Source organism: Panthera tigris, chromosome D2 (genome assembly GCF_018350195.1).
Source record: "Panthera tigris isolate Pti1 chromosome D2, P.tigris_Pti1_mat1.1, whole genome shotgun sequence".
Lineage (NCBI taxonomy): Eukaryota > Metazoa > Chordata > Mammalia > Carnivora > Felidae > Panthera > Panthera tigris.
In genome coordinates, this window is record NC_056670.1 from 68,798,705 (window position 1) to 68,816,912 (window position 18,208).

The 18,208-nt window shown below is 36.4% G+C and overlaps 1 protein-coding gene across 9 annotated transcripts in view; it reads left to right on the plus strand.

Moving 5' to 3' along the window:
* Positions 1 to 18,208, plus strand: part of VTI1A (vesicle transport through interaction with t-SNAREs 1A) — a 356,388-nt gene that overhangs the window by 80,183 nt on the left and 257,997 nt on the right. For 6 of the 9 annotated variants that reach the window (XM_015539823.2, XM_042960386.1, XM_042960388.1 and 3 more), the window contains exons 5-6: positions 4,131 to 4,151; positions 8,962 to 9,046. In XM_015539823.2, the coding sequence (XP_015395309.1) occupies positions 4,131 to 4,151; positions 8,962 to 9,046 (106 nt within the window). The remainder of the gene's footprint in view (positions 1 to 4,130; positions 4,152 to 8,961; positions 9,047 to 18,208) is intronic. The other 3 variants (XM_015539822.2, XM_007087172.3, XM_015539827.2) reach the window with 1 other exon arrangement.

Consider the following 18,208-nt stretch of genomic DNA (forward strand, 5'->3'; position numbering starts at 1 on the left):
ACGGAATCAAAACAGAAGCCCTTTCTTTAAAGGAAGAAAAGATTTTAAGTTGTCTCTTTATATTTTTGTAGCTCAAGGACTATGAAGATAGTTTCTTTTCTGGGTACGATTACCTATCATTTACATAAGAAAATATTGTCAGCCCAAAACTAAGTATATCCTCAAGTTAATTGTTGATAAATTGATTTTTCAGGACTTCTTAGCCATATAGTAGTTAAGATAAACTTTTAATATAGAGAGGAATCTTTGAGATAAAAAAATGAGACAAAGAAGCAGTATTTGTCTCACTGAAATTGGTATATATCTCAATTTTTAAAAATTATAGATCAGAAAAGGAAAATAATAAAGAATTATAGCAATGGTTACAAATAGATAAAAATAACTACTGACTACTGACTAGTTATTTTCAATGCAACATGCACATCTTCCCTACAGTGGCTTCTTTGTAGAGATTTAGACAAATGTAAACGTCATAGCTATTATTTCACATTCTGGCCATTTGTAATGCATTTTTTTAGGCATTTAACACCTGATAGTTCATACGCATAATCTGCCAATTAACTATAAAGTATATTAATTTACTCTTATATAAACATTTCTGGCATCATTGGAAATTTCAAGATTTCAGCAATTAAGAATTTTTCAAGTGCGTCTTCAGTGTCCCTCCTACAGTATACAATTCTATTTAATTCCAAATTAGTGGCTTTGTGTAAATTCATTTCTAATTCATAGCCATCTCACACAATCAAATATGGCTTGTCCCTAGTTTACAAAGAAGGAACAAAATCACCTACTTTGCACATTTGAGTCTTGGTGGGTCATCAGCTTTCCAAGGACTATTGTCTTAGGCATTATCATTCTATTATTTTAAAATACCATGTTTTCCATTCCATATGGCAACATTTTAATTCTTTGAGAGAGTTGAGTTTTTGAAATGTAGTAGTGCTGTATTTAGAGTGGAAACTTTAATAATTATTACCTTGATTCAGTTTCATGAAAACCACTCTCAGGAAAGGGAAAGAAAAAAAAAATCTTACAGAATTAAATCCCCTAATCCTCTTTATAGTGGAGTATGATGATGTGGCACACAAAATGTTCCAGACTCTATTTTTGAACCCTAATAGTCTCTCAATTTCCATATACACAATGATATTGATTGGTGAATAAATGTGAGTAAATGAAATTTTCGTAAATCCTAAATAGAAGGTTCAAATCCATATCTAAGGAATAGGATATTCCTAAATGTGCCGAAATTTTTGTGGTAAAGTAATATTTAGCACATATGATTGCTTAATTTTTTAATACGAGGTTCTCTTAAGTTCCGATTTGGGCTTGCTGTGCATAAAGTGTGTCAAACTTCAGCTACAGACCAGGGGGTGAAGTCGGTCAATTTAATTCCCCAAGATCTAAAGAAGGTCGGTATCATTTCATATAGCCCTGGCAGAGCAGATCATTACCAGGCACAAATCTGTTCGTTACGTGCTGAGGGTTTATAGCAAAATAAATAGACTGTCATCATAAGTTCAGAAAATTGTGTGTTCGACCCACGATAATGTGTAAAGGGCGTTTAATAGAGTTCAGCATTTATTCGTTATCTGTATGCGGACAGAGACGGCAGTGGCGTTATCAGCTTTAAAAAAAAAAAAATCGGTAGTTCTGGGGGTCACGTGACACACCTCACACACACAGGCGCGCGCGCATGAACCCTCACATGCTCTGCAGTGCAGTTTTGATTTTAGCCACAGCAGAAGGCTTAACCACAAGAGATTCCACTGGTTCAAACCAGCGTAAACCAGATTTTTTCAGCCCACAAAGGAACAGATTACCTCTTGTATCAAATTCTGCATTGGGGGGAAAAAAAAATCTTTGTTTCAAAAAAGACGTTGATTATCATAACCCAACATGGTGGCACGGCACATTTTCAAGTCGCCTATGATGGAGCTAGTAACTCCATAAAATACGAAATCGCGACTTTCAGTCTAGTCTAAGTAAGCATTGTTAGTTTTCAAACATAGACCATCTTTTGTTTACTTGAATGAAAATTCCCAGCCTAACTTAAAAAAAAAAAAGATAAAGATTAAAACCCCTCCCATTACCTAGCTTAGCTACAAATCCCGTGTAGAGCTTGAATGCAGCCATGCGGCACAAACAAGATAGAACGTTTTTTGTTTGGAACCTATTGAAAAAACAAATGGGTAGCATTTTTAAACACTCATTGATTATGGCAGGGTGGCATGCCCCAAATGGTCTCAATTGCTGAGGAGTAGTTTTAAACTTTGGCCCTTTGAGTATCATAGTCAACTGAAGAAGGGTGCGCCCAGAAAGAAAAGATAGCTTGTGTGATCAATTCCCAGATCGTCTGTTTCTGAGAATTAATGTTTGCCTTTTTCTCTCATGATGTTCAGATAGCAGAGAAAAGATTCCTATGTATGTTAGGCCAGGTATTTTAGTTTCGAATTTTACTTTTTCTTGGGAAGAATGTGGTAGCTTTTCACATGAAACCAGATGCTTGACTCATAGACACTGGTCGGTGGCTGAGAGAATGAGTATATTAATTAAAAATAATTACAACTCCCAGTATGGTGTGAAAGGACAATGCTAAAAGTTTCATTTTCACTAAATGCCTTGTGAGACATTATGTAATATTCTGCACCCTCTTCATAAAAGATTCATAACAATTTTGAAATCTCATTCTTTTGCACTTGAAATACTTTTCACACATAACAAATGAAACAACAGAATGAGCGGAAATGCATACTGCGTTTCTTGAATTGGAGACAAAAACAGCATTAAGCATCGAGAGAGCCGGGCCATAGTAAACATGATACTTTTAGAGAGACTTAGAGTGAGCAATTCATGGCACATTTCTCCCAAAGCAATAATTTAATTGATTGGCCTGTATATGTCAAGTGTTGTAACAGATGTTACAGATATTTGGATGTTTAGAAATTATCCGTTGTAGACTTGAATTGCCGAGGATGCAAATTTTAGACCTAGAATGTGGTTTATAGCCTTTCATAACATCGGTTTCAGTTTCTCTTCATCGCGGAAACTATGGCAGTCATCTCAACTATACGATATTTGATTTAGAATACTGTGAAATACATCCACACCCCCAGCACACACATACACACACGCACAAATGAGTCAGATACATGGTTGTGTCCATTTTCTAGCTTCTAAAGAGTTAAAGTAACTTGTGTTATCTGCTAGATTGAAGGCAAATAAAAAATGTCCTACAAAGGAGAATTAAAACCTTATCCCAGGGAATTTACTAGCACGTAAAGAGTGGTTTTTCTGGTTTGACTTCAGTGAGAACACACTGCAGTAACAGACAACATGGCTTTAAGATGGCCCAGTTTACGAGATGAAGAAAATGGAAAAATGAAGAAACTTCAAAAACTAAAAAAATAGAAAACCACCATGTGATTGCAGTAGCCTCTTAAGCAAAACAAACCCTAGAAATCAACTCAGATATACACAGTATTTCTAAGGATAGTGAAATATTTTCTGATACTATGTCCTAAATATTATCTCTCCCAGCATGCTTTATTCTCAGTTAAAATAATGTCACCTCCAAATACAATCGTATTACTAGAGTGGGCCCATCTATGATATTAACTAACAAAATTATTTGTTTTAAATATTTATTGGGACAAAAGCATGAACTATTAATCATTTTTATTTGTACAGGAAATCTGAAATCAGTTGTCAAGATTCAAAATAGAGAAACATCCTGAAAACTTGTATATACAAAACCTCTTCAGTGGTACATTCTTAGAAGAGAGGAACAGTAAACTTGTTTTCTTTCTTTATAATATAGACTTCTATGAAGTCGTTCCCCTTTATTTCATGATGGTGTCTTAGATGTACTTTAAAAGAGAATTTCACACTATTCTCTTTGTTTAATGTGACAGTGTGAGAAAGTGATCTTTATTCGTTCAAAAAACTCTGCATGTAGTCTCTGTTTAGGTTCTTTTAATGTGTTTGTCTGTGATTTTTAAATGCTAAACATGTAAACAGATAAATTGTCAATGTTAATTCTGTATCCTGTCACACAACTGATCTTTCTTTCCTGCCATTTCTTTCCTTTTTATCTTTTTTTTTTTTTGTGTGCATTCATGTTGCAGTTGATAAAATTACGTGAAGAGGTGAGTACTTCCTAGCTTGCTTTTTTTTTTTTTAATTCTGCTTTTCCCTATAAAATTGAATTTCTAAATCTGAAGTAAGATCTTTGGGTTCATTTTTTCCAGGAAAATTTACACATAGCAAAAGTATTGATTATACTGTTAGAAATGTTCTTTGCTGACTATCTGTTAAAAAACAAGTAAACTCTAATCATGCTTAGGACAGTGGTCATTGTTGTTGCTTGGTATCTGGAGAAAATTCATATTTTAAAGGCCAAAAAAGGGAGGAAAAATATAAAGGGCTGTCTTAAAACTTTACCTAAGTGTGGTTTTAATGTAAACTGACTTCAGATTTGTTTTATTTGTATTGATTTCTCAAAGAAGTCAATACGATTAAAATGTTTTTTTTCTGACATTCCAATTTACTGAAAACTCTTTTTAAATATACCCTTTTCCCTCACCCAAGATTCTTAGGTCCAACACGAGATACCATGAATCTGTTTTCCTTTTAGGGAAACACACATATGTTATAAATGCTCTACTAGTCTGTGTACACAGATTCTTAAGAATAGCCAAAGCTCTCCTCATTGTTAAACACTTTCCTTTTTGTAGGAAATAGCACCCACGTGAGTTCTCATTTTTCTGAGTTGCCGGTCTGTATTATAATGCAGCTCCAGACCTATTTGTGGCCCAGCAAATATTAACAGCAATGTTTATAATTTTATCCCAGTATCGTTGAGGGATGCTGAATGATTCTGGTCTTGTTTTTGTTTGTTTGTTTTTAATTAGGCCAAACTTAATAAATATGTAATAAATATACTTTTTTTTCACAGGTAAAAGCAGTTATATTTTTTTTACTTGGTGACGTTGAGTTTTGTTACTTTTATACTAGGGCAGAAGATAATGGCCCATTTTGCAATTTAAAAGTTGTCTGATTGCTTCTAAGGAGGACTGTGAATTATTTTTGAGTTTAGATTGACTGCATTGATTTGGATTTTCCTAGAATTTTTTTTTATTGGTATGTCATCATTCTGTAGGTGATATGAATGCTAAATGAGAGGCTGCAGACTGGTTTTCAACAACTCTTCTGATTTAAGATGCATTAGTGCCATCATCTCTTAGTAAAAGCAATACTGATAAAAAAATTAAAAGGTGAAAATATATAAAACCCTTACCTTCCAACCTTCTTGTGTGTTTTATGGAAGTAGATGTATATACTAAATGAATATAATCAATTGCAGTTTTGATATATGAGATTTTTCTTGAGGTGAGTGATACTCAACACTATTTTTTTGCAAGACAGAATACCTGCTTGTGTGTATTTGCATATGCCCATGCTTAGGTGAAGAATCCGAATTTTCAGATCTTAATGGAGCTAACAATAGACTTGAAAATCTCTGGTGAAGAAACTGCACAAAGCTCTTGCCCCTGAATTTAGTGAATATAATTAATAAAGTATTGTGCCTTATTACAATCAGCATTTTTGACAGATTTATTTTTGTTAAGCTGAATTGTGTGGACATAGAAATCTTAATTCTAAAAGCTGAAAACGTCATGTCTGCACTTCCTTTAAAACACATTCTATCATCATTCTATGGCTTAATTCTTTTGTTTGTGCCTATAGCAACTGTTTCGTCAATAACGGTTCTGGACTGCATGTTTCCAAAACTGTAACCTGGAATGGAATTGTACCTGGAAGAATGAGGTCATTCAACCAATAGAATAATATACTCTGGAATATTCTTTTACCAGTCTTTGATATGGATGTAGCATCGATATTTGTAAAATAGATTAGGATGATGACGGTGCACTGATACATGGTTTGCTCAAGAGATGATTGTTTCTCAGTCAGGATTCTAATAGTAATCAGCGAGTGTACCCCAGATTTCCCCCTTATACTTCTGAGAAGACAAGCACGCATCTGTTTCAAAATAGGACGTTTTGTTGTGTTTGGAAACAGAGTATGCCCCCATCCCTTCCTTGTGATGCTCTTTTCCGGCTCAGTTCTGGGGACTGAGCGTGCTTGAAGGCAGGCTGGTGTGCACGGGGAGCAGAACTGATGTTGGCCGTGCCGAGCCCTCCGTCTGAATCCTGAATCTCCAGCTCTCCACGCTGCGTAGCTCCTCACGCGAGCTGAGCTCTGTCTGAAGCTCCTGCACAGCTTCACTTACCTGCTTTGAAAGGGCTGAGGAGAGGGTGAGAGAATGAGTTTGGGATGGAGTGTGGGGGCAAGTTGAAAGCCTCAGCTGCTACTGTAGTGTATTTCCTTTCATTTTCAGAGACCGGGGCAATGCACAACTAAGGGAACAATGTAAATAGCACAGCTGTTACAAGAACTTGATTTTAGCTTGACTTAAGTGAAGAGGTTCCAAAATACAAAGTGAGGTCCTGCTGGAAAGCTGCTGGTAAACTGGTAGTCCTCTTGTGTGCAGATTTACTCCGATAAAATTGAACTGTCCTGAAGAAGAGTTACTTTCATGATTTAGGAATATGCATTTTTTTTAAGTTCTTTTAGAAATTTGCTCCTCATTAGAGCCATACACTTCATAATCTGTTTTGTCTCCTTTTCATGGAATTCCAAGAATCATCTTACATTTAAATGCTTTCTTTCTTGTATTATCTATTATCATATAATTAGACTGTCCATTTCCAGTACTGATCTTTGGGTTTTGTTTTTTGGTTTTTTTTTTTTGTTTTTTTTTTTTTTTTAATTTGCAGCGGCTAAATGTTCTCTTTTAATTTAGGGATTTCATCCAATATGAAAATGAGCCAAAAACTTTTGTTCTGTTATTCTGAATTAAAATTCACATTTACTCTTGATTTCACAAATCTGGTATCGTTTTAGAGAATTACCAGTTTGAAATTAAGTCCTTTGTTAAGGTAGAAAACAATATTCAGAGAAGGGAAGAACAATCCCTATGCCCAAAACCTGTATGCAGGGAAAATTAGGAGGAAGAAAGCTATTTTTGACAAGCTGAGTGAAGTGTTTAATTTTCTTTAAAGATAGTCATATATGCCAAACACAGAGAGCTCCCCTGCTTTTCTTTTTCTCAATTACAGCCTTTAGTGATTTAGCATTTTCATGATATAAGCATTCTTTCCTTCCTCCCTTTTATTTATTTAGTTGTTGTTTTTTTTTTTTTTGCAGAGGGAGGGGCAGCTTTTCTCTTAATTTCTCCACTGTATATTAGACAACTCTATTAATTATTATAGACTGTTGTTGCAGCTTTCCTGACCTTCACATCAGGTCCTATCTCTCTGTTCTAAATGCATTGTTTTAATGATTCTTCCTCCCCCCGCCCCCCCAGGCCCTTCCCCCCAAAAAAATTTCAAGGAAAGCTTTGATGTGGCTTTAGCTGCCTCCAACGTCTGGCCGCATCTCAGATGTGTCACCTATGCCGGGAGGGAATAAGGAAATCACGTTTTGAATGGTAATGATAACATACTAATCACTTCCTTTCTTTGAAGATGGAAGCGAGATATTCTGTCAGCATCCCTGGCTGCTAGAGCTTGGAGGCACTGGTCTAGGTGTATTAGCTTAAGTGTGCATGTCAATACAGCTTGCATCTCCACAATCCATGGGGGCTCATTAGAGCAAGGTAGATCGTTTCGCTCGACAGCCACTCAGATAATACGTGTGGCACCTCCTTTTTTATTATTATTAGAAAGCATTTCTTCGATTTTAAATGACATCTGTCAACAACACAAAGTTATAGGAGTTGTGGTTGCATTTTTTCTTTCTGTTTGACCAGATACCAAAACTGATTTGATGGGGAAAAGTACTAATTTATACAAATACTTGTACGCATGGACACACAGAAATGTACAGATACACATATTCATATGTTTCTAAGTGTCCAGACATATGTGCATCTGTACACACACACACACACACACACACACACACATTCATGTGCGTGCATATATTCTTACTTATTCACAGCCATGATTAGTTTATAAATCTGTTGGTCAACTGAATAGATCTAGTGGCTGATCATTATGGTTAAAAAACAAAACAAAACAGCCTCAGTACAGAAAAGAAAGTTGAGAAGTTGAGAATTTGGGGGAAATCCTCTCATTATCCCATCCAATATAAAAGAATATATATAATTATTATCCTTTTAGTTCACAGTCTAAAGCAGTAGGTGTCAAAAGTCCACCTTCAATCCAATGTCATATATTTGGAAATAAATCCACATTCTTGAGTATCTGTGCATGGAGAAACATGCTTCTCTTGTTTCTTGGTGGTTACCCCAAGTTGTCTTAAAACTAGAACAGCATTTAATATTCTGTTTTAATAGCGAATATTCTATATGGCATCTTGCTACACTTCCCAAATGGGCAGGTGGGGGGCGGGGGGGGGGGGAGAGGGGAAGGGCGGCATTCTCTTAAAAATAAAGTTTCTCTTTAAAAATTACTATCTGCAGGAATCAAAAGAACAAATGAGTTTTTTAAATGATTGCATTTTATAAAAAATAAATACAAAATAGGCATCATAAATCTATCTATGCGAGGGCCTCATGCGTCTGCTCTGCTGAAATAGGAAAGATCCAGTTGGCTCTTATCTTCGTACATTTCTCAGTGTTTGGGAAAAAGATTCATGTGGCCACATACAATATGAGTCTGCCTTTTAAAACAAAAAAGCGGATAGTCCATACATGATTGATTGGAAATCTGCCCATAGGAGATTTGCTAAAAATTATCTATAATGGCTAGTGACTCCCCCCCCCCCCACCCAGAAATGTTAGAGCATAGGAAGGCATTAAATTTTTTTTAAGGCAAAAAAAGAACATTGTAGACGACCGTCTGATTTTTTTCCCTTTTTCTTTTTCAGAGGGCACATCTGCTCGATAACACAGAGAGGCTGGAAAGGTCATCTCGGAGACTAGAGGCTGGATACCAAATAGCAGTGGAAACCGGTAAGAATTCTGAGAGTGAGCAAATTGTCTTGCTTATGCACAGCAGTCTTCACAACACATGACATTTCAGGGAAACTTCAAAGGAGTAGCAGAGACAGCAGCCCGAGATGTGGTTTACATATTGGGGAGACAATTGGGAGCTTATTTGCGCTTATCTTTTTTCAAGTTAAAAGGCATGACATCTACCGAAAACAGTTCCTGAGGTTTAAAAGTATACATCTGAAAAGAGATGGAATACTTTGTCTAAATTCTACATTTGTCTTAATATGCAGTTACATGTTGTCAGTTTACCCACCCGCAATGATTGCTGGCGCACGGTGCGGCCTCCAGTTGTTTGCCCCTTTACATTCATTCACATATGTAAAAATTAACATTTTAATCAGTCTAAATGATGCGAACTAGGGGCAAAAGCAGTAACAAAATCTAGCTTACCTTGCTTTCTTGTCCCGGTGTTGAAAATGATTCCTAATGATCCTGTTTCGTTTGTTTTTTTTAAAAAAATCATAATCAGATGTGGGAAAAGAAAAGCCATAGTGAGCAACGAGGCTAATGTTCATGGGAATCTTATTAGCATTAGTTAATACTGTCCAAACTTTTGGTTTGTGTTAACACTAGTTATTAATTTCAGAAAATGCAGCACGAATTTGACTTCTAAGACTTGTCTACTTAAGATAGACAGGCTTTTTTATTATAAGTGTTTCATGCAATGACTGTGTTTTTTTATACAGTAAATAAATATCTGTTAACCTCTGCAAAGTCATCCATTTCTTATAACTTAGCTATCTGTTTTGTTTTGTGAAATATATATTGTATAGAATTTATTTTGTGTAATTTGGATAGCTCTTGGCTAGTATGTAAGCCCCAAAAATATGTGATTAATAATAATTCCATTGATATTTTACATTTAGTGTTATGAAAATGTTTATTTTAGAAGAGCAGGTATAATGAAAATAATTCCAAAGATTTGTTTTTGTGAATGGCTGGTGTTTTTTCTTGACCTGGGTTCATGGCTATCCTATATTGGCTTATTACTATGTGATGAGGTCTAGGGAACTGAATCAGAACAAAACAAATGGCATTGGCATTATGGTAATGGTGAGAATACTAAAAAAAACTGTAACCCTTCCAGATTCATTAACAGTGGGGCAGCCCTTCTTTCTAACATTATTAATAGATTGGCTTTCTGCCCTGATTGGAATAAAAACCACCTTTCACTTGTTCCTTTTGTCCTTGGGCTCAACTTTAGAAGTGACTGCCCTGGTGAAGAATGTCAATAACAGAAAGAGCCCTGAAGGTGAGGTCAAAGGACCAGACTGGTTCTAGCTCTTGTGTGTGTGACCTTGAGCAACTCACATAACCTCGTAGTCTCAGTATCTACTTCAGTAAAATGGAAATAATATTATATGTCTCAGAACATTCCTAAGACATAAGGGGTGCCTGGATGGCTCAGTTGGTTAAGCATCCAACTCTTGATTTCAGAACAGGTCACGATCTCAGGATTGTGAGATGCAGCCCCATGTTGGGCCGCACTTGGCGTGGAGCCTGCTTAAGATTCTCTCCCTCTCCCTCTACCACCCCCCTTTCTGCCCTCCCCACCACTTGCACACTCTCTCTCTAAAGCAAAACAGAACAAAAAAATCCTAAGATATGATCCCATATGTGAAAATGTTTTATATAACATAAAACTCATAAAACTATACAAATATAAATGTTATATTAATTTGTAGTCATTTGATGATATACAGGCACTTTATTCGCAGAAAAAAATTTTATTGTGGTTAAAATTTGTATACATTTAAGGAATTTTTAAAAATTGTTACTTTGACATCTTTGGGGAAGGTATCCCTGTGCATTCTGAACATCTAAGGACTTTCTTTGACAAAACATCCCATTGGTGAGTCTCTTTCCACATGGGACTGGGTTGGGTTGGGCATATTCTTGCTTTGACACTTGATCACAGGGCTTGATTTGTCTGATTGGGCAACCTTTTCTCTTTCACTATACCATTCATGTATTTCCATCCCAAAGCTTAAGGAAGTTATCAAAGAAGATCACAGATACTAGAGGATCATACATTGATCGAGATGATAAGATTGAATGGAATTTGATGGTGATTCCTTTTGATGTGTGCTAAAATACAACATTCACATCAGCTTATCAATGTAGTCAACATGGAAGAAGGTCACTTTAAGAGTATCCCCAAAACCTACCTCCATCCCCTTGGACTTTTTGGTAGAATACAATGGTAGATTATAAAGTTTTGTAAAATTAGGTATCTGTTTGTCATATAACGCTTGGGAAGTTCTTGCAGACTATAAAACCAAGTCTGGGAGGAAGACCAGGGTGGGCTTTGTGGGTAATGACAGATATGGTACAGCCTTTGCCTAGATAAGAGTCATCGCGATAATTCATTTTCTTGAGTTTGAAAGTGGAGTGAGAAATGAGAAAGCAGGCACAAAGGCAGGCACAAAGCCTTTGTCCTGTCCTTGCATCTTCCTAAAGTAACGTGAGGAAAAAGTCATTGTGATGGGCGCCATGTTCTTTCTGCATTTACTGGTTCCCATGTAGCCCTCAGCCTGGTCAGGCCTAGTCAGCCAGCAGTTTTATGTTTTGCTTGTGATGTAAATTTATGATGCTGATCATTTTGTTATAGTATTGGTAGAACAACGTCTTTCAAAAGGAAAAATTTTTAGTATGTATTGGTTTCTTTTTCTTAAAGACTATGAAATGCAAGGAGGAAAAGCAGTAGAAAAGCTAGTATGACTTGAAAGAGCAGAGAAGAGGGGAATGATTTCCAAGTATTGGTCTAATAGTTCTTTGGCCACAAAAGGAGTTTTCACCAGGCCACAGCAAAATGAGAAAAAAATTACAAAGTAGTGATTTTCTCATAAGGCAGATTTTATTAATTTAAAGGACTACACTTTTTCTCAGATGATGTTTTTTCTATTTTGGGGTGATAAAAGACAGGCTAGTTTTATGATGTGATATAAATAGTAGGTGGAAGTTATATATTTATTTTCTCTCTACCCAGAAAAATAACAAAATTGACAATGCTATTTGGGTCCTCTGAAATGTTTTTAGAAATTTTACTTTTCCACAAAATCTAGGAACTATTGTCTGATTGGCTGAATTGGAGAAAGAGGGAACAACTCCATCATTTGGGCTGGTAATTAATCAGCTCTGTGACTTTGAGAAACCACTTAACTTCTCTGTGCATGTTTTTGTATTTGTAAAATGGAAACCTGACACCAGATTCTATGAATCCCAGAAGGTTGTTATAAAGTAAAATGAGATCATATATATTCAGGTTCTTAGAAAGTAACGAGGGCTCTGTAAAAGTCATCATTTTTATATGTTACTGTCAGCAAAAATGGTCATCTTTCAAAATTATTGGCAAGAGATTTCAACAAAAATCTGTAAACTTTTCTATTCATTAACTTGATGACTATTATTGGCAAATATCATAAGAGAAAGTTCGATTATTATATATGATCAATTATATGTAAATAGAATGGAAAGCATATTAGTTTGACCACTAGTATCCTCCTAGCAAATAATGAAACTCATCTCTTACAGTTCTTGAATCATTTATTTTGTCAAATTGGCAGTTATTGTGACTTTAAGAACAGCTACTCGGCAGAGGAACACATGTCCAGAATGCATTTGGTCTGAGAAAAAGTACATGATTATTTCTAAGTGCCGTTTATACCTTGATATATATTGAGTTTAATACCAATCAAGTTTCTTTCATGGATCCCTTCCTTTTTGAGAAAATTTATGAGATTACAAGTTAATCGAACAGCTCTATTTAGAAAAGAGGCAGATGGGAGAGTAAATGATATTAAACTAAAGAGCTGATGGTAGGACATGTTAGTCTAAGACTAATATCAAGAGGGACAGTTATCAGACTCATTAACAAACTACCTTAAGAGTGACCATCAAAGATGAAACACCATGGTGGTTGTATGAGCCATTGGCTTGACTTGGTTTGACATTTCTTATAAGTTCTTGTCCTAAAATCTGTGAATAAAAAGGGACTCTTCCTTTTTTCATTTCCTGCTAATAATCAAGTATGCCTCTTAGCTGTGGAGATAACCATTTTGTTTGAGGTAATGGACTTAAAACTCTGAGTCATCTGCCCTTTAATCTGAAAATATGATTTTTCTTTCCTTTGCAGTAAATTATCCCAGAATTACAAAAGGCACAAAACTAATGGACACTGTATGGTTAATAAACAAAATAGGTTGAAAGAGAAATTACACAAGGGCAGAAATGCAAGGCTCACTCTTTCCTTTCAATAGGTAAGCAGATAGTTGGAGATAGTCATGACTATCCCACCCTGTACCTTAAATGGGCCCAAGTGCACCTGCCAGTACGTCTCCGGAACCATGAGAGTGTCTTCCTACAGTTAGTAGCCTCACATCTTTGAAGAGTAGGCTGTACCAGTTATTAACCTTGCTCTTGCCATCCCTGAGTATCTAAGTATTATGAGTCAGCACTCCTTCAGCCGGGAGCCACAGCAAGCCACCCAGCTCTGGTGTTCCATTTGGTCATTGATCTCCTTACAAGGTGCTCTACTTTTGCCAGTCTTCTGCTGTGAAAAAAAGGTACTCCATCCTCCCTTCAGGTGCCTGCAGGTTCCCCACCATGGACTAGTGATTGGATATACGTAGAAATAATGCAATGTTTTCTTTCTCAGTCTTCTGCTTTCGTTATCTCTTTAATCCTCACCACAACCCTGTGCAGTCATTACTCTTTTCTCATTTTACAGATAGAAAAACAGGTACAGAGAGGTTAAGTTATTTGCCCACACTTATAATCAAGCTAGGAAATAGTACAGTCAGACTGTCTGATTCCATGCTCTTAACCAATAGACCGCACTTAGATATGAATGGGTCCCGCATACCTAGATTTTCCAAAGTGATCTGTTGTAGTCCAAATATGTCATGTTCTCACATCTATTAAGTTCCCTTTCACATAACGTATTCTAAAACTATTGAATACTGTGTGTCATGTGCTGAGGACACAGGAGCATCGAGATAGCCAAGATCCCTGTTCCCAGGCAACTTATGTATGGAGACAGGGTTTGGGGGCAGAATGATTCAGGCATTTTGTTGAACTGATAAATGAATGGACTAGTACATTTCAGATAGTGGCAAAATGAAGCAAGGTACTGAAGAGTAACTGATGAAGGCTATCTTAGGCTGTCTAGTCAGGAAAGACTTCCCAGAGAGATGCATTGTAAGCCGAGTCTTGAACAGTACAAAGGTGCCATCCATAAGCAGACTTGGGGCAGAGGATCCCAAGAGGGCAAAGCAAACACAAAGACTCTAAAATGAGAAGATGTTTGGGATGTCCAGGCAACAGAAGACCAAGACGGCTGCCTCAAAGTAGGCAAGCAGTCATGGTACGTGATTAGGTCCGAGCCAGATGGGGTGCAGAATCTGTGGGGCCCCAGGGCAGGGGAAGGAACCTGAATTTGACTCTTAGAGTGTGATGTCATTGGAGAGCTTTCAGCAGACAAGTGGCCTGATCTGAATTGTAGAAAACAGGGATTGTAGGGGTCGAGTGGCAAAGGAATGGAAACAAGGAGACATGTTAGGAAATGTTTACAGTAATCCCAGATATGGTTCTTTTACTAATTGAAATGAATAGAAGGAGTTGATGGTAAAGATATGGGAGAAATTATAAGTCATTTTAAAAGCCATTCAGGGGCAAGTAGCTTGAAATTTGTCATTAACTTCCTTAACAATTGGCATAAGATCCCAAAGATTCCTTCTTAAGGATACCACGTCCCCTCAAATGGAGACTTACTAGTTCTTGGACCTGGGTGGGCTTCAGGTCCAATGGCTAGTCCATTGTGCTATTGGTGGTGGACACTGCAATTATAAATCTGAACTTGAAACCAAGTTTCTGATGATATGTTATTTGAAAAAAGATGATAATGATACCTATTTCCTAGAGCTTACACAAGGCATAAATGAAATAATGTATGTAGAAAGATTGTTAAAATTATCTCACAAAAGTATGGGTTCTTTTTCCTCTAGAAATCTTCACTTTAGGTAGGTTCTGAATATAAACATACATTATCTCTTAGCTTAATCTTGTATAGTCTCAAGAGGAAATGTATTAGTTCTTTACTACCCAAAGTGGGGCTCAGCACCAGCAACAGCCCCTGGGAGCTTGTTAGAAACGCAGGATCTTGGGTCCCATTTCAGATCTACTGAATCAGAATCTACATTTTAACAAGATCAGCCAAGCCACTTGTGCACCTCAGAATTAAGTTCGATGTCCACTTACCAGTGTTAGCATTTAGTCTGTGCCTGTTTGAACTGGATAATAGCCATGTCGTTGAATCTCACATACATGCGTAGATAATGTATATCTAAACCTGCGTGGAAAAATTTAGGCAGGTAGCTATGTCTAGTTAACACCTACACTTCCTGTGGAGTAATACATATGGTAGTGTCTGTTAATATTGGTGGCATTGTATATGAGGGTCTTACTGAGGAGCTGTAATAATTCTTTATCTTACTTTGTTTAGGAAAATACGAATAGGCATTCCTTGGCAACTAGAACAGCTAGTAACCTATCCGCTAACCCAAAAGAGACTCATTATGACACTTTATTTTTCTCAAAATACATTTTTCCCTATATTTAACACTACTTACATTATTTTTACTTTATTATTTTTTTATTTTAAATGATTGGTTTTAGTGTTTATTTATTTTTTTGAGACAGAGAGAGACAGAGCACGAACGGGGGAGGGTCAGAGAGAGAGGGAGACACAGAATCCGAAACGGGCTCCAGGCTCCGAGCCGTCGGCACAGAGCCCGACGCGGGGCTCGGACTCACGGACCGCTGGATCATGACCTGAGCCGAAGTCGGACGCTCAACTGACTGAGCCACCCGGGTGCCCCTAACACTACTTACATCATTTTTAAACGAATGGTATATTCATCACAATTTCCTGTGTGTCTTGTTTTATCAGGGAAATGCAAAGATAGATTTTCTGCGTAAGCATACTACCAATGTTCATGTATTTATAAGTTATTTTCATAAAATACATATTTTCTATCCAGGCCATATTTGTTGTAGAAGTGACACAGGAGATTCTTCCATTTCTGTTCAAGGGTTTTCTTGGAGTCCTAGTTCTTTTCTATGAGGATTCTTGTTGTCTCTTTCTCTCACTTGCCCTCTTTCTCTCTCTCTTGTGAAAGGATTCTCACCATCTAGTTAATTAACACATCCTCACATATTTGTCTCCCTCCTTACCTCCTCTCTCTATATATATATTAAAAAAGCAAGTTCCAGTTATATAATACAGTACCATCAACTGTGGTCACCATTGGTAGATCTTCAAGCCGTATCCACTTTGTAGCTGACGGTCTGTGCCCTTTTTCCAAAGTTTATACCCCTTGCAAATATTTTTTTAATTAAAAAAATAGATTTTATTTCAAAACTATGTAATACTTACCTAGTTTTAAGCTGCAGATAGTCCCCATTTTAGGACTATACTTCCACAGACCTGTTTTACATGATATTTTCAGGTTATTTTTGCTTTTTATGATTTTCCCTCATCAAAATCTGAATATATTTGTCCTAATAGAGTAAGGCAGAGAAACATATGGAGCACTTTTTTTTTTTTCTTCTGGGAAACAAATAATTCTTAGAATTATAGCATTTTCATAAGAATAAGATAAGCTATGTACACCACTTTTGTCTACTTTGCCTACATCTTTTTTTGAGTTCATACAGGAAAAGCAATCAATCAAGTATCAGCTTAGCTTTTAAAAATCAAACCAAATGTGTTTCGTGTTCAGAACTTTTAAAAGAATCAGAACAAATGCATTTGAGATATGCAGTCCCTTCCTCTGCATCTTTGATTGTCTCAGAGTCTTGACTGAACTACTGATGGAGTTTTCCAGAGAGTTTCAAGGAGTTATAGGAGGATTATGAAGTATAAGTCCACAATACTGCAGTTTTATCACATTCTGTCTTTTGGTTCTTAATACTGTCTTTCAATTTACCTTATTATTATTACTATTATTTTAATCAACTCACTGTAGAATTCATTTTGAACTTTTAAAAAATTTTTAATGTTTATTTATTTGAGAGAGAGAGAGAGACAGAGACAGAGTGTGAGTGGAGGAGGGGAAGAGAGAGAGGAAGACAGAATCCAAAGCAGGCTCCAGGCTTTGAGCTATCAGCATGGGGCCCTACGTGGGGCTAGAACTCATGAACCATGAGATCATGACCTGAGCCAGTCGGATGCTTAACCGACTGAGCCACCCAGGCACCCCCTCATTTTGAAATTTTAATCAGTCTTGGAAGTATCTATTGAAACAAAGTTTTTTTATAAAACTGAAGGTAGCCCTTTTCTTTATCATTTCAGGGTTTTCTTTTTCATGTCTCTTGACATTTTCTTAATCTTCTACCTGTTCCTCATTGTTATTATTAACCTCTTTCTTCTCTTTTCTCCTTCCTCTTTTCCTCCCTTATTCTCTTCAAGAAATCTTTTGAGTGTTCATTGCTGGGTACAGTGTAATAATTATATTCAAAAACACAGATCATCAAATATATTAATTTATCATCTACAGAAAAGATTGATGGATAAAACAATGCACAATAATACAAAGTAATACATAAAACTATTTTTGAAGTTGTAAGCTAGCTTGAAACTGAGCTAATATCTCCTGCACAAAAGATAAGAAAGTTTTTCTTTTTCTGTCTCTGTCTCCATTTACTGGTAAGTCATTTATAAGACTTCTTGGAAAGTAGATCCAAAAAGTATTAACTGTAAGTTTCTTGCTCTTGGAGCTGTTATCAGTTGGTAGAAGAATAAATTTCTGATTCTGTAATTTTAGTGGGAATGATATACATTATATAAAAGAAGGTGCACATTGTATTTCACGTTTTTAACAGGATTTCATTGAGCTCTGCTGAGAGTATCAGATGCTTCAGGGATGCAGAACTAGAAAGACAAGATATCCCAGTGCTGGGTTATCTGAATAGATGATGTTATACCTATAAAGACCGATTCAGATTTTTTAATTTAAGTAGTTTTGTGTAGGCACAGATTGGAATTCAGAAAGGCACTCCCATGTCCATACTATTGCAACAGTATGAAATTAACACTGTATATTGTTCTATAATTAAAAT